General features: G+C 59.5%; 2 protein-coding genes across 3 annotated transcripts; one reads left to right on the top strand and one right to left on the bottom strand.

Annotated features, from left to right (window-relative positions):
* Nucleotides 1-12,857: 12,857 nt before the first annotated feature.
* USH1G (USH1 protein network component sans) lies at nucleotides 12,858-16,348 on the bottom strand. The gene is made up of 2 exons (XM_040989442.1): nucleotides 16,027-16,348; nucleotides 12,858-14,088 (listed from the first exon to the last, which is right to left on the bottom strand). The coding sequence occupies exons 1-2, from the start codon at nucleotides 16,200-16,202 to the stop codon at nucleotides 12,858-12,860; spliced, it is 1,407 nt and encodes a 468-aa protein (XP_040845376.1). The 5' UTR covers nucleotides 16,203-16,348.
* A 1,229-nt stretch (nucleotides 16,349-17,577) lies between these two features.
* OTOP2 (otopetrin 2) lies at nucleotides 17,578-24,058 on the top strand. Of its 2 annotated transcripts, none has more exons than XM_040989440.1 (6): nucleotides 17,578-17,890; nucleotides 18,429-18,565; nucleotides 20,238-20,296; nucleotides 20,607-20,740; nucleotides 21,356-22,227; nucleotides 23,888-24,058. In XM_040989440.1, the coding sequence occupies exons 1-6, from the start codon at nucleotides 17,578-17,580 to the stop codon at nucleotides 24,056-24,058; spliced, it is 1,686 nt and encodes a 561-aa protein (XP_040845374.1). The 2 variants fall into 2 exon arrangements, with proteins under 2 accessions (XP_040845374.1, XP_040845373.1); XM_040989439.1 differs by having other exon boundaries at nucleotides 20,607-20,770; nucleotides 21,371-22,227.
* Nucleotides 24,059-24,546: the final 488 nt, after the last annotated feature.

Here is a 24,546-nt window from a genome sequence, read left to right as displayed (position 1 = left end):
GCCCGGCGAGGTGCAGTGGCGTGGAAGCAGGTGCTGGATTCCGCTTCAAGGAGGCTCAGAACAGGTGGAATGGCATGTCAGAGGAGATAGGCATCAAACGTGCAGCTTGCCTGGGGAGGCCAGGGTGGGGGACATTAATTGCACAGGAGGAGGGCGCTTCCTGGAACAATGGAAATGTTCTGTCTTGATTAGGTGGCCCTGAACAGTCATTAAGTCATCAGCCTGTACACTTAAAATGGGCACATCTTATTATATGTAATAACCTCTCAATAAAGTTGATTTAAACAAAAACAAAGCAGCATGGGCCATTTTGTCTGAAAGAATGAGACAGGCACTTGGCACAGCTGTGGGCTGCCTCTTTCGGCACACCCACATTCCACGTGGGGCGTGCCTGGTTGCAGTCCCGGCTTCTCTCTTTCTTTCTGTGTTTCTTTCTTCCTTCCTTCCTTCCTTCCTTCCTTCCTTCCTTCCTTCCTTTCATTGGAAAGTCAGATTTTACAGAGAGAGAGATTTTCCATTCACTGGTTCACTCCCCAAGTGGCCACAATGGCTGAAGCCTAACGGATTCGAAACCAGAAACCAGGAGCTCCTCTGGGTCTCCCATGCAGGTGCAGGGTCCCAAGACATTGGGCCGTCCTCTACTGCTTTCCCAGGCCACAAGTAGAGAGCTGGATGGAAGGTAGACCAGGTGGGACATGAACCGGCACCCATAAGGGATCCTGGTGCTTTCAAGGCGAGTCCTTTTACCACTAGGCTACTGCATCGGACCTGCTCCTCTCTTTCTAATACAGCTTCCTGCTTACGTACACTCAGGGAGGCAAAAGATTATGGCTCAAATATCCGGGACCCTGCACCCGCGTGGGAGACCCAGAAGAAGCTCCTGGCTTCAGCCTGGCTCAGCTCGTTGTTATGGCCGCCTGGGGAGTGAGCCAGTGGGTGGAGGATCTTTCTGTTTCTCCTTTTCACTGCAAATTGATCTGCCTTTCCAACAAAAATAAATGAACCCTTAAAATTAAATTAAAAATGAATAAAAAGGCAAGAAGTAAACAATGTATACCAAAAAAAATTCCAGCAGCAATGCTTAATATAGGCAAAACCCAAGGACACCCAACTTGAATGTCCACCAATTATAAAATAAGTAAAACGAGCCCTTTGTAAGCTATAGAATATTCGTGCGGCCCAGGTAGCAGGGCCATGACACGGAGGGTTAAGCCACCGCTTGCAGCGATGGCAGCATCTTGTATCAGAATGCTGGTTTGAATCCCGGATACCCCAAATCCTGCTCAGCTCCCTGCTAACGTGGCGGGGAAGGCCCGTGAGATGGCGGATACGTTTGCACTCTCCCACCCGCCTGGGAGACCCGGATGAAGTTCAAGGCTCTTGGCTTCCGTCCGGCCAACACATGGCCACTGTGGCCATTCAGGGAGTGAACCAGTAAACGAAAGATTTCTCTCTTCCTCTCAAGCAAATAAAATATTATTTTAAAAGATTTATCTGTTTATTTACTGAAAGGCAGAGTTACAGAAGAGAGCGATACCTCTGCATCGGTCCGCTTTCTAATTGGTTACAATGTCCAGAGCTGGACTGATCTAAAGCCAGGAGTTTCTGCCAGGTCTCCCACATGGGTGCAGGGGCCCAAAGGCTTGAGCCATCCTCCACTGCTTTCCCAGGCCATAAGCAAGGAACTGGAGTGGAAGTGGAGCAGCCAGGACATGAACCTGTGCCTACAGGGGCTGCTGGTGCCACAGGAGGGGACTTAGCCTACTAGGCCATGGCACTGACCCATAAACGAATTATTAAAAAACAAAAGGAAACTTGTACAGCCCAAACCGAACGCTGAACAGAATACAGCAGGCATGAAGTGCGGACTGCACGACTCAATTTACCCAATGTTCATGATCAGACGCAGCTGATCTGCGGGCTGAGGCCCTCGCCCAGCTGCGGTTGCTCATGATTTAGGCGGGGTGGGGGGCTGGGGCAGCCCTCAGGGGGGCCGGGAAGGGGTTCTGTTCCTGCACAACACTGTTTGTGAACCTTGCTCATGCTGCACTGTCAGATGTGTGCATGTTCCTGCTTGCTTACTGTGCTGTTATTAAAGCAATTCTATTTTCAAAACTGGTACGGGCTCCCATGGACATATGAGTGGTAAACCGCAAACCTGGTCCAAGGACACCTAGGCTCTCTGTGAACGAGGGAAGGGAGTAGCAGAGCATGTGTGAGCTGACACCTCTGCCCACAGCCCCCAAAGTCTGGGGGACCCCCAAGTTCTTCCCCACCCTCTCGGCACCCCGGTCTGACCTCCTGTGTTGGATCCCACACTGGTCATGGCCAGTGAGCTGTCCAAGCTTGGGAGGAAATGCCAGGAGTGGCTGGCCACCTGGCCTGCCCCGCCCCATCTAGGATGTGTGCTCCAGAAGGATGCAGGGGCCAGGGTGGGCAGGCTCTGTCACTGGCTAGCTGCCCCTGCTCCCTAGCCACCCTCCCCTGACCCTTCCACACCCCACATCAGCCTGCGCATGCGGAGGGCACGGCTGGGCCCTGGAGCACCCCACACTTAGGAGCTGTGTCACCTCAAGGGGAGGTCATAACCTTGGGACTTTGCTGTGCATTGGAACACAGCCAATGTGAGGGTGGCCTGACGTCTGCGGGGAGCTTCACCGTCTCCTGCAGCCCGGCCAGCTGCTGCTCTGAAGGCAGCATGCTCTCTGATGCCCTGACAAGCAAAGCCTTTCCGACCCAGCAGGACAACCTCAGCTCTGAGCTGCCCTCCTTTGCCTGTGAGGACTGCCACGTGCTCCCTTGGTGGGGCCAGAGCGACAGCTCGCTGACCTCTGATCCCCCATATCCTCTGAGGCTTCATTCCTAGGTGACCTCTTCTATGCCTGCACCCTGTCCAATGCCACCCGTCTGCTGGGCATTGTGACTAGGGTCACTGCTCTGAGCCCCACCCTGTTGTCCTGGGTGGCTGTCACTCACCCTGCCACTTGCACATCCTGCGGCTATCATTGCATCTTCCTTCCCCCAGCCCCACTGCATGCCACCTGCCAGCCAGTGTCACACCTCAGTTGTTACACATTGCCTGGTAATGGGTGCCCAGGCACAGTGACCGCCCCCATGCCAGCAGTGCCGACCTGCATTAGCATAAAGAACATGGGCTTGTAGTCTTCATAGCATGCAGTCCCAACACCTCGGGGCCTTCTTATTCCCATCACAGCCCTATAGTGGGTCTCAGGGCCCTCCCCCAGTGGTGACAGTGGCATTCAAGACCTCTTCTGTCTTTGGTGCCCGCGCTCCGTTAATTGACATGGGCATGGAAGAGGGGGAACATGGCAACTGGTAGACGTCACTTCCACCCACACTCCCATTGCTCCCACCTACCCACGGGTACGTGAGGATGAGGACCCTGCAGACGCCTCCCTTGGGTTTCCCTGAGCCTCCTTCATGACTTGCCACTCACACACCCATGGTGCCCAGCACACCACCCGATGCCATAGGTGCCCCGTGTCCACCAGGTGACGACGGGCAGGCAGGTGTGACTCAGACCCAGCTGCCTGCAAGGAGGAGCCCTGGGGTTTGCCAAGGAGACAGACCCTGCCTGCCCATTGCACAGCACAGCTTCCCCGGGGCCTCATGCAGAGCAGGTGTTTTTGGAAAGCTCTCCTGGAGTAAGTGAGTCAGCTGCGCGGCGGGCTAGGAAAATGGGCTGGAGAGACTGCACATGGACCCTGGCGTTTTAAAAGCACATCCACCTGAGCCCAAGCTTTCCCAGTGTCCCCGTGACCTGGGAGGAGGAGGAGCCTCTGTGTCCACCCAGCTCCCCCTGCAGTGGGCAGGGGGAGGTCGGCCGATCCGCACTGACCCTCTGAGGGCACTCCGGAGTTCCCCGCCTGGGGCAGAGATGGCTCCTCCCGTCCGTGATTTGGATCTTTATTTGCTGGGGTGCGTTGGGTTAATTATTGTTGTGGTTGGGGTGTGGTGGGAGGGAGTCGCACCCTGACTGAGGACTGCAAGGGGACCCCCAGCGATGAGTATGAAGAGCTGAGAGGATGCTGCTGCTGGGCTGGGAGGTGGTCCAGGGTGGGAACAGATGGGCCCCTGGCCTGCAGGTTCATTGCTTCTACGCCTTAAGCCAGGGACTGGATCTTTAACCCTTCCTTGTCCCCCAGCCATTTGTGTCACATACATACACACACACACACTCCCGCCCCAAATCATCAAAAGCCCAGTGATGCGTGGCTCCGTGAGCAACTGGCATTGTTCACAGAGGTGCGGCTGGACAAGCTGGAGGAGAAGAGGCCTGGCCCATCGCTCAGAGCCGGTCCAGCGGAGGGCAGACGTGGAACTGAAGCACCCCTGGCTCCAGCACATCCACGGCGACTCGGCATTCATCGCCCCTGCCAGGACCTGGCCGGTCCTTGCTGCAGCCACACTCAGCTCTTCTGCAGGGAGAAAGCCAGGTGCGTGGCAGCCCAGAGAAGCGGGTAGGGGAGGGAGAGGAGAGGCAGTCCTGGAGTTGCCAGGGACTTTGCAGAAGTGCCAAGGGCTGGCGGCCTCTCTCTGCCTGGCAGGAAAGGAAGCCAGGACCCAGGCACTGGCCCAAGTTACAGGGCAAGTATCCAGGCTGGAGCTACAGGCACTGTGGGGTACTACTGGCCTGCTGTGAGGCCTGTGTCAGTACAGGAGAGGAGAGCAGGACCCTGGTGCAGCCTGGAGGCAACCATGGCTAGAGTCTGGACCCGGCACGCTCAGCTACCACCTTGCTGGGTGGCTTGGCCAAGTCGCCCAGCCTCTCTCAGGGGCTCCTTTCTGAGCACGGAGTCTGGATGGAGCAGGGTGATGCCACCTCCCACACCCAGTCACTGGTGAGAGCTGTGAGAGCTGGCAGCAGCCGCCCTGGCACGTGCTCACAGGACACACCATTCACATGCTGTGCCTCCTGTTCAAGCACCCATGACTATCACTGGCCCAATTTTATTATTTTTAAAAAAGATTTATTTATTTAAAAATCAGAGTTACCAAAAGGGAAGGAGAGAGAGAAATCTCCCATCTGCTGGTTCACTTGCCAGATGGCTGCAACAGGTGTTGCTGGGTCATGCTGAAGCCAGGAGCCAGGAGTTTCTTCTGGGTCTCCCACATGGGTGCAGGGTGCCAAGGTTTTGGGCCAGCCTCTGCTTTCCCAGGCCATAAGCAAGGAGCTGGATGTGAAGAGGAGCAGCTTGGGCTTGAACTGGTACTCATGAGATACTGGTGTCACAGGCAGAGGCTTAACCCACTGCAATGTAACACCAGCCCCTATTGGTACAATTTCAATTTAAAATACAGAGATTCTTCAAAAGGTTCCTGGAAAATGCAATTAAAAGATGTTTGAAACTTTGAACTTCGTGCATTGTTTGTTTCTTAATGCTCATTTTCTATGAACTTTTTGGAGAATGCTCACATATTGGTGTCAGTAGTAAAAGTTTAACATGTGGCTTCCATTTCCAGCAAGAAAAGACCTGGAATACCCGCCCGGTGCTTCCCTCTCCTCCTGCCCATGCAGTCCCTGAGTGTGGGGGCGGGGAGCTGGTGGCTCACGCGGTGGAGGCCGCCTCCCAGGGCTGCTCTGTAACACAGAACCGTTTGTACAGAACGTGGCGGAAACAGGGAGGGTGCAGGAAGGCACACCGGGTCCCTACCATGCACTCAGGGGTGCCCAGGCTGGGTTAGCGCCCAGGGACTCTGCCCCTCCCAGGCCCTTGCCTGCAGCTTCCTGGGTGCTGGGGCTGAGCTAGACATTTCCGGTTGGTTCTCACAGCTGGACGCTAATGGGGACTGACCTTGTGATCATCACCCCTTAGAAATGGGAGTGCTGGGGCTGGGAAAGGTGAATTCGCCCACGCAGTGTCCCCACGGCAGGCTTGGGCACAGTGGCCGCGACACCACTTTGTCTGGGGCACCTACACCCCACATCGGTGTGCACGAATCCACATCGTCGCTCTGCTCCCGAGCCCAGCTTCCTGCGGATGCCTTCCCGGGGAGGCTGCAGGTGCTGCCGGCTCAAGTGGCTGAGACCCTGCCACCCATGGGAGAGACCTAGAGCTAGTTCCTGGTTCCTGGCTTCAGCCCGGCCCAGCCCTGGTTATTGTAGGCATCCGGAAAATGAACTAGCAGATGCAAAAGCTCGCTCTGTCCCTCTGTGTGTTACTCCGCCTTTCAAATGAACAGTGATTTGTTTCTCAAAGATTTATTTTATTTTATTTATTTATTTTACCGATTTGAAAGGTGGAGCCTCAGAGAGAGACAGAGCGAGAGACAAAGACAGGCCTTCTGCTCACTGGCTTACTCCCCAAATGGCCACAATGGCTGGCACAAGGCCAGACCTAAGCCAGGAGACAGGAGATTATTCAGGTCTCCCATATGGGGTGGCAGGAGCCCAAGGACTTGGTCCATCCTCCACTGCCTTCCTAGGCCATAAGCAGGGAGCTAGAGCAGAAGTGGAGCAGCCAGGACTCAAACTGGCATCCATATGGGATGCTGGCACTGTAGGCAGCAGCTTTATCTGATATACCACAGCATCAGCCCCAAATTAGTGAATTTAAAAGAAAAAGATTCATTTATTTGAAAGACAGAGTGAAGAGAGAGAGATAGAGAGGAAGAGAGAGAGCCCTTCCATCTTCTGGTTTATTCTTCAAATGGCTACAGCAGGGAATGCCAGCATTGCAGGTGGCAGCTTAGCCCACTGTACCACAACACTGCCCCCCAACCCCGCAAAAAAGGTAGCAAAGGAGCTTGACTTCCAAACTGGCCCTTCAGCCAAGGCAGAACACGCTCTACCCTATCCCTGGGCACTGGCCACTCTTCCCCTTGCAGCCCACTCCACCCTACAACGCACACTGCAATGCATCAACAAGCCTGTCACCCAGGGAGGCAAGCTTAATGGAGATCCAGGGCTGAGGGAGGGATTCTGTGGGGCCGAACGGTCTCCACCTTGCAGGGCCATGAAAAGTATACTTTGAATGTCTGGGCAGGTGCACAGGCACACACACACACCTTGGGCAGCCCAAGGGGCCACAGCCAACACAGAAGTGCGAACACCAGAGACATCCCCACCCTTGGCCCACAAAGCTGCTGCAACTCCAGGAAAGTTCCAGATGCGTGGACACCCAGCGCCGATGCCAAGCAGCACGGGCTTGCATGCTCACACAGGCACGGGGCAGGCAGTGGGCCACAGGGCGCAGGGTCATAGCAAGATCACAGTAGAGAAAAAGAGGAGATAGCCAACCCTGCCAGCCCCGGTGCTGAGGCAGAACATGAGTGAGGGGCAGCCAGGTGAATGGGCTGGAGAGAGGCTGGGGTGCCATGGTTTGGGGTTAAAATCCCACAGCTCTTGGCACCCCTGCCTGCAGGGGCTTGGTAGGGGACTCACCTTGGCTTGTGGGCTCAGCTGCCACATCTGTAGAGTGGGTCTTTGCATATAGGTACATGGTGATGGCTGCCCGGCCTTGCACATGAACAAAGAACGCTGGTGGTGGTGGGGTGCTTCTCTGGGGGATGTGGAGGGGGAAGCAGAGCCCCTCGGGCAATGAGAGTAGAGGGGGAAGGAGAGTCCATGGTCCAAGGAGCCCCTCCTCCCCGGGGCGCGTTCCCTGCCCACCAGCTGTCATTGCTCCGCTGTGCAGCCACCACCCCTGGTGTCTCCCCTGGCATACCCCGGGGCCTACGGGGTTTCCTAGCCTCACCCCATGGGCAGGCTCCTCAAGCCCTTCCCACAAAGACCAAAGTTGAATGGAGATTTGGCTTCCAAACCCCACCTGCCTGCCCTCAACCTTCCCACTCGGGTGGGCTGAAGACAGCCAGACAGAACAGGAAAGAAGGAGTCGGACTCTGAGGCCGCATGAACCTGGCCATGACCCAGTCTCTCCCCACCCCCAGCCTCTGTTCTCTCCTGCATTGTCCCAGCCTGGTGCACAACTGGGGATGGCACAGCTCCGAGATCCAGCCTACGGACGTTGGCTGCAGGGCACTCTGGCCTCAAGGCCTGGCAGCGCCAGAGCCCTCCAGGTTGAACACAGCACTGCTCACAGCCTGGTTTCCCACCTATAAAAGCAGATGACGAGGCAGTGCTGTGTTTGCTCGACGGGGCTTGGGTTTTATTGAGAGGTTTTTACAGAAGCACCTGACACCTTCTAAGCTCTGAACAAATGATAATAAAAGCCTGGAAGCTTAGCCCTGAGTACAGGGGTGACCCAAGCCAGGGACCTGATGGAGTGGCCTGATCTGACTGTCCCTGTAGCTGGGAAACGGGGCTGACATTCACCTACCTATTTCACAGGGGCAGGGGAAAGGCAGCCAAAAGCCCCCAAAGCAAGACAGGAGTGAATCCCTGTCTGGCCACCCCAAAACTTCTCCCTCCCCTCTTGTGTCCCTCCTACCCTGGACCTTCTCATGCCTGGCTGATCGCAACACCAGCCATTGCTGGGGGTGATGCCCCCTGCTGGTCAGGTGAGGAAGTGCCCAGTGCAGCCTCGGGAGAGGTGCAGTTCTCCAGGCCAGGATAGGACGCACCTGCTGGGTGGTAGGGGACTCCCATGGCCATCATTAGCTGATGGGCACTAAGCATCAGGTGAGTGCTGCATGCATTGTCTTTTCGTCCTCCTAATAACCTGTGGGGTTTACACTGTTATTACAACACCTGCCTTACAGGTGAGGCAACAGAGAGGCTGAATAACTTACCCCAGGCCACACAGCAAGGGCCAGAGCCTGTCCTGCCGCCCCAACCCCTCCATACCCCCCCGGGGTACTGCCACCTCCCATGCAACCAGAGGGAATATCTTGGAGAAAGCTGGGGGTATGGAGACAGGATTCTTGAGCTAAGCTGCTTACGTCTGTGCGCCCAACATGCATTTTTCTAGGAAACCTGTCCACCGCTATTACCAGATCCTATTCCAGAAAGGCCAAAGCCCTTTGGATATTCTTCTCAGCGTTAAGAATTTAAGACATCCGAGGCCGTGAGAGTGAGATACTGCCTCTGCTTGTGTTTGCAGAGTCCTTGGGCTGTCTGGAGCTGCACCTGCGACCACCGCCCAGGCGTCTGCCTCCAGCCACACCGCTCCCACTGTCACCAGGCAGCTGTCCTGGCCTCGGATCCCGGATCCCGGTCCCTGCCAACCCTCCTCACTCCCATGGCCTCCAGCCGCTCCTGGGGACCTTCTGGGAGGTAAATGCAGTGACCCGAAGGGCCAGCAGGGGCCGCTGTGAGAGCATGGCTCAGGGGAATAGTGCAGGAGTCCGGGTGGTGCCTTGGATGTGCACAAAACACGACAGCAGTTGGGATGCCCGCGCACTGCGTCGGGCCCTTCCCCTCTGTGGGCCCCAGTTTTCCCTTCTGTGAAATGGGAGGAGGTGACCTCTACCCTTGGGCTGATTGCTTGACCAGCTTCCAGCAGCAAGGCGCGTGGGTGCTAAGATCATCTTCAACTCCTGGTGTCAACAACAGTACAACATCCTTCCAGGAGGAGGCAGGATAACTCCAGGGCCTTCCCCACAGCCGTGACTGAGGCAGGGCCCACTATCCCCTTGTTTAAGGAGGAACCAAATCCCAGGAGAAAGAAGGGCTCCAGGTTGGGTTCCCCAAAAACTGCCTGGGGTGGGGAAATGGAGGCCCCCACAGGAGGTGTCCCTGGACGAGGGGGCCCAAGGCCAGTGATACAAGGCAAGCTCAGCAGTGTAGTATCCACTCAGCTCAAGAAAAATCCAGACAGAATCTGCTGGGGAAGGTGAAGGGGCAGCAGGCACTGGACTCAGGGCTGGGTCTGGCCCCTCCTCCTGCAGGCAGTTCTTCTGTCCCAGCTCTCCTAACCCGGGTCCCCCACGTGGATGTGGGAGGTGAGCCTGGCACGTGGGGGGGGGGGCTCGAGAATCACGCCTGCCCCACTCAGGAACAGGCCCCCATCTTCCCACCTCCCTCTTGCTGTCTTCCCCCGGGGTTCGGCTGAGCATAGAACAAGACACAGGACAACCATGACGCAGAACATTCTCTACAAAAGTTATAATAAACCGAGGGAGGGGCTCGCCGGGCAGCGGTAGGAGTCACGGGGCCAGCCCCGCCTCAGCACAGGCAGAAGTGGGAGGGGCTGCGCCTGAGACCACCGCACCTGGGCCCTCCCCTTCCCCCCAGGACAGGGGAGTCGGCACTTGGAGGTGGCCCCAGTCTCAGGCCTAGAGAAGAGGAAGGAGAAGGACAGGGAAGGGTCCCGGGTGGCCGGGGCAGGCGGCCAGGCCTGCAGCATCCTGCAGCTCCAGCCTTCACCTGCTGCCTCAGGCAGAGGGGATGGAGCCCTGAGCGGGCCCAGGGCCCAAGGTCCTGGCCATGCCCCCACCAGGGGGTTTTCCCCAGCTGCAGCCAAGGCCAGGGGTTGGGCCTGAATATGCATGCACAGAGGAGGGCTCCTGGGGGACTCTCCTTTATCTGGGTGTGGTAGGAGAGTTCTGAGGTCACATAACTGGGGACAAGTGAGCTCTGAGGACCCGGGGCTGACCTTCCCTTGCTGTCCTCTCTGTTCCCACAACGAGACTCACAGACAACCCGGCCAAAATCGGGGCCTTCCAGATCTCAAGGGAAACCTCTCTGCCGTGTCCCTCCCCAGGACACACACCAGCTCAGTCCACACAGCAGGCCGCCATGGGGTCCCACGCCCCTGCCTGAGGCCTAGACAACCCGGGGCAGTTGGCAGACAGTGTCTCACTCCGGCCCAGCAGGTGCCCTCCAGGCCTGGGGGCCTTAATACTGCAGCCGGGGTTCTGGCACCTGATGTCCAGCATTCTGGCCCTAGGGGAAGAGGGGGAGGTTGGAGGAGGGCATGGCAGGGCTGGGGCTGCAGCCAACCTAACTCTGCCCACACCCCCAGGGTGAGCTGGGAAGGGTGCCATCACCCCTACCCCCTCCTGGCCACGGCCCTGTGCTGGGTGGCAGGGTGGAGGTGGGGGAGCGGAACTGAAAGTCGGGACTTTTGGCTGAAGAGTATGCTGGGGACTCCCCCTTTGGGGTGCACAGGGAAGGGGAGGCAGCCCAAACTCTTCCTTTCACAAAACAACAGAGGAAGTAGACAGGGGTGGGGAGACAGGTAGGAAAGACAATGGCATCCTGGAGCAAGTGTGTGCCCGCCCCCGCCAGCCGCCTGCTCCCATCCAGCTCTGACGGCATCTGGAGCTGCCCTCCCTCTGGGGCTGCGCTTGCATTCACCTCCAGGTAATAGGACAGCTCAGGGCTGTGGGAGTGGACAGGCTTCTCCTATGTGGTCCTTGCTCCCAGGCAAGGGTGGGAGCACAGAGCTGGCAACGGAGGAGGCCCTCGGACCCCCACACTGTGGCTTGTGGCACCTTGCAATCCGTTTTGGTCTGTGGAGAGGAGCCCCGGATTACCTGTGGAGGAAGAGAAAGGCCAATCTCAGAAAGACCGTATCTGCCAGCAGGACCAACTCAGCCCCCTCTCAAGCAGGGTGACAGCTGGGCTGGGGGACACGGGCCTGAGGCTGACTCCTGTCTTCCTAACTCTACAGCAGACTGTGCACCACATGCATGCCCATCCCAGACATGAAAGCAGAGGCACTGCTTGTGGGGTGTGTGGGATGTCTGGAGGCACGGAAAAGGCAGGGAGCAGCCCTGAGCTCCATGAGAATGGCAGTGGCCTTGAACAGCTGTGATGGCCAGAGGGACAGAGCAAGGGGCGGGGGATGGGGGAAGGCAGCGTCATGGCATAGTAGGCTGAGCTTCTGACTGTGCCACTGGCATCCCCTATGGGCTCCGGTTCCCATCCAGCTTCCTGCTAATGGCCTAAGAGCAGAGGATGGCCCAAGTCCTTGGATCCTTGCACTCATGTGGGGGACTGAGAGGAGGTTCCGGGCTCCAGGCTTTGAACTGGCAAAGCTCTGACCTTCGCAGTCATCTTAGGGAGTGAAGCAGCAGAAGGAAGATCTTTGTCTCTGTCTCTCCTCTCTGTAACTCCACCTTTCAGTTGAGAGAGAAGGAGGCAGATAGAGTTCACTCCCCCAATGGACAAGACTGCACCAAGGCACGGGCTACAGCCAGGCCTGCTTCCGAGTGACAGCAACTCAGCAACCTGAGCCATCACCTGCTGCCTCCCAGGAAACTGGAATCAAACCCAGGGATGCCTCCGAGGAAAGCAGGCATCCTCACCGGGAATGCAGCAAGTCCACCGCCAAGGCTGGGCGGGGAAAGCCTGTCCCTGGAGAAGGCCTGTCGGCTGCACGCCCACACCCCACAGAGTCTCCACGTTCCTGGGTGCCAGAGCTACAGGTCCAGCTCTGCCCTGAGCAGATGCGGCACTGTGGCAAGCTGTCCAGCCCCTCGGGGCTCCCACGGGCCCCTCCACTGTAAAGTGGGGGTGACAGAGTGCACACCACGCACCAACGCGGGATGATTAAGTGAGAGGACTGGTTCAAAGCACAGCCCCAGGACCGGGGAGGTGGCAGGCCCCACAGGTACCCTGGCTGGGATGTGACAAGACAGCCCTGTGTCACAGTCAAGGCTGGTACCTCTTGCAAAGTTGATGGCAAATGAAGTGGGAACCTCTCAGCAGGATGGGGGAAGAGGCAGTGTCCCTCCTGGGCCCTCCTGGGTGGGGAGGGTCCCATCCCTGTTGGCCTCATTTAGGGACTGCTGCCTCCTGCGACCACGGAACAGTCCAGAGAGCCAAAAGAAAGGCAGCAAGGAGCAAGGGGCACAGGGGCGTCTCCCCCAGTTGTCAACTATTCAAGTTACAAACTCAGTGCATACTCCCAGCCCCGTCCCTGCCAAGGTCCCCTCCCACTCTGGTTCACCCCTCCTCACCCCTTCCGCCCCTCCACCAGGCCAACCACTCACAGCTCCGTGTCCTCCAGGGCGGGCGGGCGCTCCAACGCCTGCCTGCGCCTGCGCACGGCGCCCAGGATCTTCTTGCGGGGTCCCAGGGGCACGCTGATGCTGCGGAGGTCAAGGTCAGAGCACAGCATGAGCGCCTCCAAGTCGATCTTCTCCTGCCGCAGGAGGGCACCAAAATCCTCCATGTGCAACGAGGCCAGGAAGGTGTCGAGCGGGCTCGTCTCGGGCTCCAGGTCCTCGTCCAGGCCCAAGTCCAGCTCATCCCAGGGCAGCTCCTCCCCGCAGCTGCGCTCCTGCAGGCTGTTGGCACTGCCCAGACTGTCGTCGTCCAGGCTAGGAGAGCTCCGCAGACGGCCCCGCAGCGTGCCCGCCGCGGCGTCCAGCCCCAAGTCCTCGCCGCGGCCCAACCCATGCAGCCCGCTGCTCAAGTAGTTCCTGCGGAAGACCATGGTGCCCAGGCCGGGGCGGGTAAAGAGGGAGTCGTGGCCGGAGTCGGTGCTGACCTCCGAGTGGGCGGGCTCGGGCGCCAGCGTGGCACGGGAGACGCTGTCCTCGTCCGAAAGGAACATATCCCGGAGTGGGGCGCGGCCCCACTCCTTGGGGTTGGCGTGGGTGCCAGGGCGCACGAACATCACATCGCTGCCCAGCTGCAGGCCCGAGAGCGAGCGCACGCTTTTGCGCCCGTCCTCGGAGACCTTGAAGGTGCCCTCGCCGCCGCCCTGCTTGCGCCGTTCCAGCTTCTTCTGGATCTTGGTCTTACCCCTGGCCGTGCCGTGCAGCGTGGCCTGCGAGTAGGGCAGGGGGCTGCCCAGCGCCAGGTGCTGCAGCCGGCGGCTCAGCGTGCTGGACGTGAGGCTGGAGAAGCTGAGCGTGTCGGAGCGCTCGGCCAGCTCGCGCCGGTAGCGCCGCTCCATGCGCTCGTGGTGCTTGCGCTGCAGTTTGGCGCACTCGCGGATGCGCCGCTCCGCCTCGCGGAAGGCCTTGTCCTTCAGCTTGCCCACCAGCTTGGGGCTGAGGCTGCTCTGCTTGGCCGCGATCGAATCCAGGTAACGTACACACTCCATGTGGCCCTTCATGGCGGCCATGTCCAGCGGCGTGTGGTAGTCGTTGTCCAGGCACCAGATGTTGGCCCCAAAGGACACCAGGAAGGACAGGCAGTGCAGGTGGCCATTGGCGGCTGCCAGATGCAGGGGCGTGTTGCCCCAGATGTCACATTTGTCCGGGTCGCCCCTGCGGGGACAGCACAAAAGGAGGTGTGAGGGAGGCAGCGGCTGCAGGTGGGGTGGCCCGCAGGTGCAGGGCAGGGAAGGTTGGACTCCCAGCCCTGGAAAAGTAGTGGGCCTGCGAGCGGCTCTCCTTTGCCTGGGAGCTGGGTAGGCCTGAACCCTCCGAATCAGGGAGAAGATTCGCGCTCCCCACTCCCCATCCCCGCACTTGCAGAGAAGGGGGCGGAGTACGGGGAAGGCGGGGCCTGTGGGGGCGGGGTTAGGGCGGGACCTTCCCCCAGAGAACTGAGGGCTGGGAATCTCAGGGGATAAATATTTGATGCCCAGAGAGAAAGGAGTGAATTATTCATGGGGCTCGGCGGGGAGCTGGCCCGGTGGGGTGGTGGGCCAGGACGAGTCTGGGGCCCTAGGCAAGTGTGAGGGTGAGTGTGGCCACGTATGGTGAGGATGAAAGGGGACAGACAGAGGGGGTGGTGGGTACCCCTGCCTGAGCCTGGGGGGGGGGGGGTGTTCAAGGCAAGGCCGTGCATGGTGTCTCAGGCTTGGCCCTGGCTGCAGGGAGCAGGGCCAGGCCTGGCAAGGCTGAGTGTGAGAGTAGGTGTCGGGTCTTGGCCCGGGCTGGGAGGGGACTGTGGGGGCAGCCAGATGGGAGGGGGAAGAGAATGTAGGTTAAGCGTTCAGCTGCCCTCCTCGCCTTCCTCAGGGTCTTCGAGGGCCCTAAGAGACTCCGACGGCCCCCTCCCCACCTGCCTGTGTCGGGATAAGGGGGCAGTCCCTTCCCCCACCTGGCTCTTCCTGAGCCCTGGCCTCGCTTGGGGCTGGTGCAACACCATGGCTGTGTCCTAATGAGGCCATGAGGCCTCCCCAGGCTGGGAGAAGAATCACTCTCTTGTCTCCGTGGCTTTCCTGCTGGCCAGCCAGCCACAGGGGCTCCTGGCGTCAGGCCCACACCCATGTAGCACGGTCCTCAGCCCCTGTCAGGGCCAGCGGCTCCAGTGCACCAAGGGGCCAACGTCCTCTGCTGCAGGTGGGGACCAGTGTCTCTCTGGACCCCCTGGGTAGGGAGGGATGCAGGGAACAGCTCTACTGCTTCATCTTACAGGCTGCTCCCTCCAGCTGCTGAGCCTGAAGGCCAAGGTGGCAGGGTAGGGGGTGACAGCCCTGTTCCTGCCAAGACCCCGGGTGCCCAAGCCATGTTTTCCATGCCCAGGCAGAGGGCCTGGCACCAGAAGCCCACTGTAGTGGCCCTGGGCTCTGCATGGCCTAGCCGTTACCTCTGACTCCTGACTGACCCTTGGACTCCCTGCCCACCCCTCCCCCTGAGGACTGTTCCAGAGGGAGGGGGGAAGAGGGAGAGAAGCCCCTTCAAGCTGAGCCCACCACAGCCATCCACTGTGTGTTGGGGAGGGGGTTGCAGAAGGAGCTAATGGGACAGAAGGAGCTAATGGGATGGCTGAACCGTGACATTTGGCAAGGGGACAGTGCCCACAAATTCAAGGCATGAGCAGGGACAGCTGTAAGAGATGGGGTCCCAGGAAGATTTGGGGCCCTTAGGACAGCCCTTTGGGTGTTCTCTGGGGGCAGGTAGACAGCCAAGACCCTCTCTTTCTTGGCATCCATTTGTGGGGTCCCCAAGGAACCTCAACCTGCCCTTGGGTTCCCCCTTGACCCCTCACTCTTGCCTGCAGGTGAGCCCCACCCAGGAGATCTCTCTCACCTGCCCCTCATCCTGCAGCACCCTCACATGGGCTCCCCAAACTTCAGACCCCATCAACTCCACATGGTGCTCCCAACAGTCACGTGCGCACCCGTGTCTCCCCTCACGTGTCGCCCTCCCCATACCGGGGTCCAGGGTCCGTCCCACGTCCCCTCCCCCACCCAAGGGGACAGTCAGCCAGCAAGAATGGAGGTGCATAGTGGGGGCGGGGGCGCAAAGACTCACCCGCGGCTCACGATGAGACGCAGCGACTCCAGGTTGCCGTGGTAGGCGGCCCAGAGCGTGGGGGTCATGCCATCCTCGTCGGGGGCATTCAGCTCCTTCCGGGTGGCCTCCTTGAGCAATTCCAGATAGCCATCCCTGGCCGCGCGGTGGTACTGGTCGTTCATGGCGCCCGGCATGGACGGGGCGGGCAGGGGGCGCGGGGAAGCGCCCTCCGCAGGGGAGGGCGGCGGGGTTAGGGCCGAGGCATGGGGCTGGGGGAGGGGGCCGGGCAGGGGCCGGGGCCGCCAGCCCCCCGCTGCCGCCGCAGGTGGTGGTTGCGGAGTGCCAGCTGCGGGGGACACCCGAGCCGCTCACCCGGTGCGGGGGAGGGGGCACCTCCCGCTGCCCAGGGCACCGCCCCGGGCTTCCCCTGGGTCCTAAATACCCTGCGCCTCCCTCCGCGCGCAGACGTGGCCCACGCACGGCCCTGACTGCTCCCCCGAAAAGTACCCACCGCGGGGCATTTCCCAAATGAAACAGACTCAGTCTGCGGGAGACTTCGGGGTGCATGCTGACGAAAACCCGATGGCTGTGGCTCGCGGTTTCTCCTCCCGTCGAAAGAGCAGGGGGCAGGGCTGGGGAGGGGTGTGGGGGGCCGGGTGGAAGGGCAGGCTCCAGGGGGACCGTGCGCCTGCAGGTGCCTGCAGACCGACCCCCAGACGGTCCGCGGGCAGGACCGGCCAGCAGGCGGCGACAGAGGCCTGGCTGCGGACTCCGCGTGGGAACTTCGTCCGCAGCTTGACCTGGCACCCGGTGGAGCTGGGCATGGGGTGCGGGAGGGACAGAGGAAGCAGGAACTTGGGGCGCAGCAGGCGCGGCGGCGGAAGGAGGGGGCCACCAGCCGAGAAGCACGGAGGTACAGGTGCGCCAGGGCTGGGGGCATGGTGGTCCCGGAGCATCCTTCGAGCGCCAGCCCTGAGGACCCTGTGCGCGGTGGGCTCCAGGGACAGGGTGCCCTCCGGGTGCCGCAGTGCGGGGCTAGGGCGGCGCCCGGGTGTCGGGGCGGGGGTGGGGGCCCTTTGCGCCTTATCTGGCTCCCTTGCTCTCTTCCTTAAATTCAGCTCCCAGGAAAGATGGATCATGTGAGTGGGACTGAGGGATTTATGGCGCCGGGCTCCCACGGCTGTAAATCACCCTACCCTCCGGGGTATAAATCGCCGGTCCAGCCTGGCACGGGGCAGAGGAAACACTCGCCGCACCCTGCCCCCCAGCGCAGCGTGGACTCCCGACGCAGCCAGGTAAGGGTACCTGGGGCAGGGCAGGGGGCCGTCGGTTCAGGGCAGGCGCTGGTGCTGCGAACGCATCCCAGGGGGTCCCTTCGCATTCCCGTCGAGCGCTTCCTCCAGCAAGCGCGGCGTCCCTGTCCCGGCTCTGGCTGACAAACGCCTCGGTGCCCACGTCTAGGGATGCGGTACGGACAAGCACGCTGTGGAGGCTGACCTGGGGCCCTGCTTGTTCTTGCCCCGCAGTGACACCCTCCCCTCTCCGAGCCGCCTCCTGCCGCCCACGGCCATGTCGGAGGAGCCGGCCCCCGGCCCCAAGGAGCGGCCGCCGGCGCCGCGCGCTGGCCCCCGCGAGGTGTGGAAGAAGGGTGGCCGCCTGCTGTCGGTGCTCCTGGCCGTGAACGTGCTGCTCCTCGCCTGCACACTGGTCAGTGGCGGCGCCTTCAACAAGGTGGCCGTGTACGACACCGACGTTTTTGCGCTGCTCACTGCCATGATGCTGCTGGCCGCGCTGTGGATCCTCTTCTACCTCCTGCGCTCGGCACGCTGCCCCGACGCCGTCCCCTACCGCGATGCGCACGCCGGTCCCATCTGGCTCCGAGGTGCCCCGGGGGCGGAGGGGGCAGAGGAGAGATGGCAGGGACTGAGCTCGAGGCCGCAGGTTCCCTTGCGAGTTAAGGGTCCAGCAGTATGAAGGTGGAGGTTGGGGACGGGTGAGGCTGCCTACAGGGTGCTGGAGAGCAGGGAGGAAGAGGGACCTGAAAGGGCAGGAATTGGACCAGAGTTTGGAGGCTGTAGGAGAACCTTGGAGGGGAGCAGCAGCTGAGGGTGCCCACTCAGGGTCCACTCCCCTCTCTGCACCCCAAGAAGGCTGGGGTGAGCATATGGCTGGGTCCTAGCAAGCCAGAGACCTTTCCACCCACCACATTCAGCCTCCCATCCCCCGTCCATCTCAACCATCACTCTGCCCATCATTTACCCAATCACAGCCTCATGCTTTGGGCCACCCATCCATCCGCATCCAGCTTATCAATGCATCCATGCACCTGCTTCCCCTTCCCACCCCTTCATCCACCCTCACCCTTGCCTTAGCTCCACCTCCCTCCCTGACCCTCCTGCCATGGTCCCCTTCATTCCCAGGTGGGCTGGTGCTGTTTGGGACCTGTACACTCGTCATGGATGTCTTCAAGACCGGCTACTACTCCAGTTTCTTCGAGTGCCAGTCGGCCATCAATATCCTGTACCCCCTTATCCAGGCTGTGTTTGTCATTCTCCAGGTGGGCAGGAAGGTGGCCCTGAGAGCGAGGGCTCAGGAGACCTGGGCAATGAAACTGGGGACAGGGCTGGCGTGGGCACCAGGCAACTGTAAGCACGGAAGCCGTTTCTATGCAGTAATCCAAATGTGAGCACCTGCTTAGGGGCCCTGCAGTGCCAGTCCTACTGAAGGTATGCCCGGAGTTAACACCTGGGAGGTGTGAGTGTGGCAGCTGGTCTGGCCCTCTTTGGTGCCCACACACAACATTTGTGTCAGCCCAGGGTTCTGCTGGGAGCATGCTGGCTTGGCTTCAGCCACAGTCTGTGTTTTTATTTATTTATATATTTATCAGTTATTATTTTCGTTTGAAAGACAGGGATCTTCTACCCATTGGCTCACTCCCCCCAACTGCTGCAGCAACCAGGGCATGGTGGGGCTGAAGCCAGGAGCCTGCAACTCCATTTGGGTCTCACGCAGGGATGGAAAGGACCCAGCTACTAGAGCTGCCACCTGCTGCCTCCCAGGGTGTGCATTCACAGGAGGCTGGCATCAGAAGAGTCAGGACTCCAACCCAAGCACTGCCCTGTGGAGTAGCCCCAAGCTGCATTGTTACAGCAGCAGTCCCTGCTGCCCCTCATGCGGTTTAGTCCAGGAAACGGGGCATGTTGCCACTCTGGGTTTCTTCTCCTTTTCTTTCTCTTTCTTTTTTTTTCTTTTTCTTTTCTTTCACGGCAGACTTACAGAGAGATAGAGAGACAAAGATCTTTCATCCACTGGTTCACTCCCCTAATGCCTGCAATGTCCAGAGCTGAGTCAATCTGAAGCCAAGAGCCAGGAGCTTCTTCTGGGTCTCCTGGGGATGCCGAGTCCCAAGGCTTTGGGCCATTATCTGCTGCTTTCCCAAGCCATAAAGAAGGGAGCTGGATGGGAAGTGGAGCAGCTGGGACATGAATTTGTGCCTATATGGGATCCTGGCGCTTAAAGGTGGAGGATTAGCAAGTGAGCCATCATGTCAGATCCAACTTTGATTTTTCACATGGGTTCAGGTGTTTCTCGTTTTTGCTTTTCAACTTGCTACCTAAATAGCTCTTTGAAAACTCTTCTGTTTGAACTAAGGCAGAACTGGTCTTGTCTGGGACCAGAATGGATCCCAGCCCTGGACCCTGACCACAGTGGCCCCATGGTGGGGACCTCCCCTGCTGCCTGGGGTCTCCACAGTTGAACACACGTGTCACTTTGACATGTAGAGGCCCCAGACTCTTACCTGTTATGAGTTTGGAGATTGTGATGAGAAGACTAACACCCCCATATCCACAAGCTGCAGCTCAGAGCTTCCGAGCAGTCAGGTGGGTGTGAGGTCCAACCAGAGGCTGGCCTGGCTCCCAGGGAGAGCAAAGCAGGCGGGCAGAACCGAGCTCAGCCCCATTGTCTTCACCGTCCAAACCCCACTGCAGCTGGAGAGTTTCCAAGGGGACATTTTGCAAATGTTTGAAGACAGAGTCCTTATGTTGTGCCATGGTGTGGTAGCCTAGAAGGAGAGAATGCTTCAGGTCTCGTTTTATTGAAACCAACTTGATGAGCGAAGACAGGATCCTGGGGCACAGGGAACATGACACGGGGCACAGGCCTGGACTCGGGCTCCCTGGCGCCCTGCCACCCCGGGGTCATGACCCTCACCCTCTCTTCTGGTACAGACTTACTTCCTCTGGGTCTCTGCCAAGGACTGCATCCACGTGCACCTGGACTTGACCCGGTGAGAGCCGCAGCCCGGCGTCCTCCCAGCATGCCAGGGCCCCACCCTGCTTACACCCCCGTCCCCGCCCAGGGCTCCTTGCTCCTCTATCTCCTGCCAGGACCCCCTGGCCTCACCACGCCCCCCATGCTGTCCCCAGGAGAGAGGACAGCAGGAACATCCCCGTGACTCTCCCGGCCAGGCTACGTGCTTCTTCCAAACTCAGCTTCCATGTGCACATGGGGAGGGGCCTTCTCCGCCCCCAGCACCATCTCCCCAGAATGAGCAGGGACTCACAGGGCCCCTGTCTGCCCCTCTCTCGCCCCTCCAGGTTTGGGCTCATGTTCACGCTCACCACCAACCTGGCCATCTGGATGGCAGCCGTGGTGGATGAGTCTATACACCAGTCACACTCCTACAGCAACTCGCCCAGCAACACCAGCTACTCCCGCCTGGCCACTGACCGTGAGTGCCTGCCAGCCCTCGGCTGGGTCAGTCTCCCGTGCCAACCTGAGGACAAGGGTGAAAGCCAGGGCCTCTTCCTGCCTCAGGTTCTGCCTCCGACATCTGGGTATGGGTGGCAAGGGGGAGAGGGGCAGGGAGAGGGAGCTCCAAGGTCATCTTCTGACCGTCAAGGGTACAGCCTGGGTGCCACTATTGAGCTCTCCATCTTGCTTTGCAAGGGAGGGGCCCCAGGGGTGTGACAGTGGTGGCAATTTCCCCAGCTTTATGGCACAGTTCAACCCCACAGCTTCCCTATGAGACAGGTGCTATTCGCATGCCCATTCTATAACGTGTATGTCTCCAGGGCCACTATGGGCAGGACCGAAGGGATGCAGTGGTGGCAGGAGGACAGTGCTCTGGCTTAGACCTTTTTTGGCACGGTTGTAATTGAGCAGTGATGTGCTGGCTGGCTCATAGCAGGTGCTTGGTAGACAGTCATGCATGGAAGGAACAAATGTGCCAGGCCCAGCACAGTGGGATACAGTGCTGAGTATGGCAGACACAGACTCTGCCCTCACCGAGATCCTGGTCAGGGGAGAGGCGCCTCCCTGCAGGTCTCTGTCTCTCCACCCTCAGTGGAACGTGCTGAAGACTCCTCCTGCTCCTGCAGCACGGCAGCCTGCCAGGTCTTCCAGCAGGGATACTTCTATCTGTACCCCTTCAACATCGAGTACAGCCTCTTTGCGTCCACCATGCTCTACGTCATGTGGAAGAACGTGGGTAGGCTGCTGACCGCCCCCCAAGGCCACGGCCATGGCCACAGTCCGTCTCGGGTCAGTCTCTTCCGTGAAACCTTTTTTGCTGGCCCCATCCTGGGCTTGCTGCTCTTTGTGGTGGGCCTGGCCGTCTTCATCATCTACGAGGTCCATGTGAGCGAGGAGGGGGCCCGTACTCAGCAGGCCCTGGTCGCCTACTACAGCTTCCATATCGTCTGCCTGGGGCTCATGACCTTGGTCAGCCTGAGCGGCTCCATCATCTACCGTTTCGACCGGCGGGCCATGGACCAACATAAGAACCCCACCCGCACCCTGGACGTGGCGCTGCTGATGGGCGCCGCCATGGGCCAGTACGCCATCTCTTACTACTCCATCGTGGCCGTGGTAGTGGGCACTCCCCGGGACCTGCTGACCGGCCTCAACCTGGCCCACGCCCTGCTCATGATCGCCCAGCACACCTTCCAGAATGTGTTCATCATTGAGAGTCTGCACCGGGGACCACCTGGGGCTGAGTCCCCCCAGGCAGCTCCCAAGGAGCCCTGCCAAGGCCTCACCTTTGTCAACCTGGATGCCCTCCACACCTTGCCCGCCTGCCCCCCAACACCTGACCTGGCCATCCCCAGCCCAGCAGGCCCTCCAGAAGCAGCAGCCATCATCTCAACCCCCAGGAGCCACTGGAGGCGCCGGTGTCTGAAGGATATTTCTTTGTTCCTCCTGCTTTGCAATGTCATTGTGAGTAGCTGAGCGGGGCTGGGGAGGGGGAGGAGGAAGAGCAGGTTGAGGAAGGCTACATTGGCTTGTCTGTCTTACCCAGCTGGCCAGAGAGGGTCCGTGGGCCAACAGCATCTCAGGGCACACAGAGGGAATGAAATACCAATCTTCCAGCCCCTAGGCAAACAGCAGTTAGAGGGGTCTCAGGACATGCCAGTGTGGGGGCTGGGCAGAGGTGAGAGGGAGCTGGATGCTGATGTGGAAAAGGGGGGCCCTCACCCCCAAGTGGGAGGTGTGACTGCTCCTGGGAACTTGTGACCTGTCTGCTTCTCAGAATAATTGGAGCACCATCAGGAAGTAGCAGAGAGCAGCCTAAGTGTGAGCGATCTGTTGGCACAGCAGTGGTGGCCCCACTGGGAAGGTGAGGGGCAGGCAGCAGGAGGGCAGCTACAGCAGCAGACCCTCCCCTGTGACTCAGCAAAGCCACCTGCTAGCAGCAAGAGAATTCAGCCCAATCCCTCTCTGTAGGGGACACCCCAAGGCAGAAAGCAGCCCAGTGTAGACATTTCTAGCTTGGTTTACACCCCAAGATAGAAGTGGCCAGTGTTAAAACGACCCCAGGAAAGAGACACATGCCCATGGGGATCCACAGGTCCCATGCCCAGATGCAATCAACCCAGGAAGGTAAATATTCAGAAGCAAAGATTGCACCCAGCAGGGGCTTTCTGTTGCTGGTTTTCCTTAGACAATCAGCACCATGTGTCGTGTCTGCAGGTCTAGAAACGCAGGCAGCAGAGGAGCAGGGGCCAAGGCAACCCTATGCAGCAGTGCGGAAGGGGCCCAGCACCTGCAGATCACGCCCCAATGGGAAACACACCGCTACTGAGCGTTCTATGAGGCCAGCCAGTTCAGTTCTCACCTGCAGTAGAAAGATGGAGCTTAACAAGGCTCCACCCTTCCAGAGCAACCACCACAGGGTGAGCTCAGCCATGAGGAAACCAACAGCCCCCGCCGACAGGTGCACAGGGTGTAGCTCATCCCACAGGAAAACGCTCGTGCAGCCACGGTCCATACACATACCACTAGAAGCCCTGAGGCTCAAAAAGCACATCATGGCTTGGGCCAGCTTTGGGCCATGCCAGGCCCCTGGGCAGTGTCATCCCTATCTCCATCACCTTTCAGGGCAGAATGAGGCTGGAGGGAAGCTGGGTGTGTCCCCCACAGTTATCTGGAGAGGGGTAGGTGGGGGAGAGAGGAAGCCAAGCCATACACCTCAACTCTCTGCCTAATTCCCCCCCACACACACCCCCAAGCTGCACCAGGTGAATGCATAGCCGGAGAGGAAGCAGGACTTTAGATTCCACCTTCTGCCAGATGTGAGCGGGGATCTGCTGGTCCCACCACCACAACTGCACCCTGTGCACACAGCTCTTCAGCTGCTCTGTCAATCAACTGCACCCCACTTTCCCATCATCTGTAGAACTGTCAATCCACACAAGTGGGCTAGTGAAGAGGGCAGGTGGAAGAGGTGACTCCAGGACCCAGCTAGGAGTGAGCAAGCTCACACATTCTGTGTTCCTGAGAGCGGGGTCCCCACAGGGTGACATCCAGCCAGGAAGCCAGGATCCCCGGGGAGGCATTCCCAGCAGGGTCTGATGGACACCCTTCCTTGTCTGCACAGCTCTGGGTCATGCCAGCCTTTGGGGCGCGCCCTCACTTCAGCAACACGGTGGAGGTGGACTTCTACGGCTACTCCCTCTGGGCCGCCATCGTGAACATCTGCCTGCCTTTCGGCATCTTCTACCGCATGCACGCCGTGTCCAGCCTGTTGGAGGTTTATGTGCTGTCCTGAAGCCATGGGTCCAGCCTCGGGGCAAGGCCGCAGGGAGCTCCTGCACCCAGCCGTCCCCTCCAGGAGCAAACCCCAGGCTGGCAGTCCAGGGAGCCATACGACCAACCCCGCCCCCTGCTGGCCTCAGAGTGGAATTTGCACCAAATTTATTTTTCCAGGATGAGTTTTTAGATCACAATCAAGAGGTGCTCAGCCACCCCAGCGTGACCCCAAGGGCTGAGCAGCATCTCCCTGCAGCTCTCCCTGGAGAGGCAAGATCTGCAAATGCCGACTGGGAGGGCACTATGATTCATCCCAGTGTGCACCTGCAGCAAGGAACTAATAAACCTGCCATGTAGCCCCTGGCTCCCCCTGCTGGTCTCCTGAGATGGCTGCACAAGAGGGTCTTGGGGGTGGTCAGCGTTGGAACATCCCTGGGGATTCGCAGTGCTTGAGCCAAGTCCAAGTTACAGGCTAGCTAACAGAGGTGTAGCTGGGAGAAGCTGAGA

This window comes from Ochotona curzoniae, unplaced genomic scaffold, assembly GCF_017591425.1.
Source record: "Ochotona curzoniae isolate NIBS_2020 unplaced genomic scaffold, NIBS_Ocur_1.0 contig_523, whole genome shotgun sequence".
In the NCBI taxonomy this organism is placed as follows: domain Eukaryota; kingdom Metazoa; phylum Chordata; class Mammalia; order Lagomorpha; family Ochotonidae; genus Ochotona; species Ochotona curzoniae.
Note: the sequence above shows the minus strand (reverse complement) of the source record. Positions and strands in the feature narration are given on the sequence as shown.

Excerpts from the sequence above, each read along its gene's own strand:
- USH1G (XM_040989442.1), bottom strand. The coding sequence starts at position 16,202 with ATGCCGGGCGCCATGAACGACCAGTACCACCGCGCGGCCAGGGATGGC. Across the intron at positions 14,089-16,026 it reads CGTCTCATCGTGAGCCGCGG|GGGCGACCCGGACAAATGTG; the intron begins GTGAGTCTTTGC and ends CTGTCCCCGCAG.
- OTOP2 (XM_040989439.1), top strand. The coding sequence starts at position 17,578 with ATGTCGGAGGAGCCGGCCCCCGGCCCCAAGGAGCGGCCGCCGGCGCCG. Across the intron at positions 17,891-18,428 it reads CGGTCCCATCTGGCTCCGAG|GTGGGCTGGTGCTGTTTGGG; the intron begins GTGCCCCGGGGG and ends CTTCATTCCCAG. Across the intron at positions 22,228-23,887 it reads TCCTGCTTTGCAATGTCATT|CTCTGGGTCATGCCAGCCTT; the intron begins GTGAGTAGCTGA and ends TTGTCTGCACAG.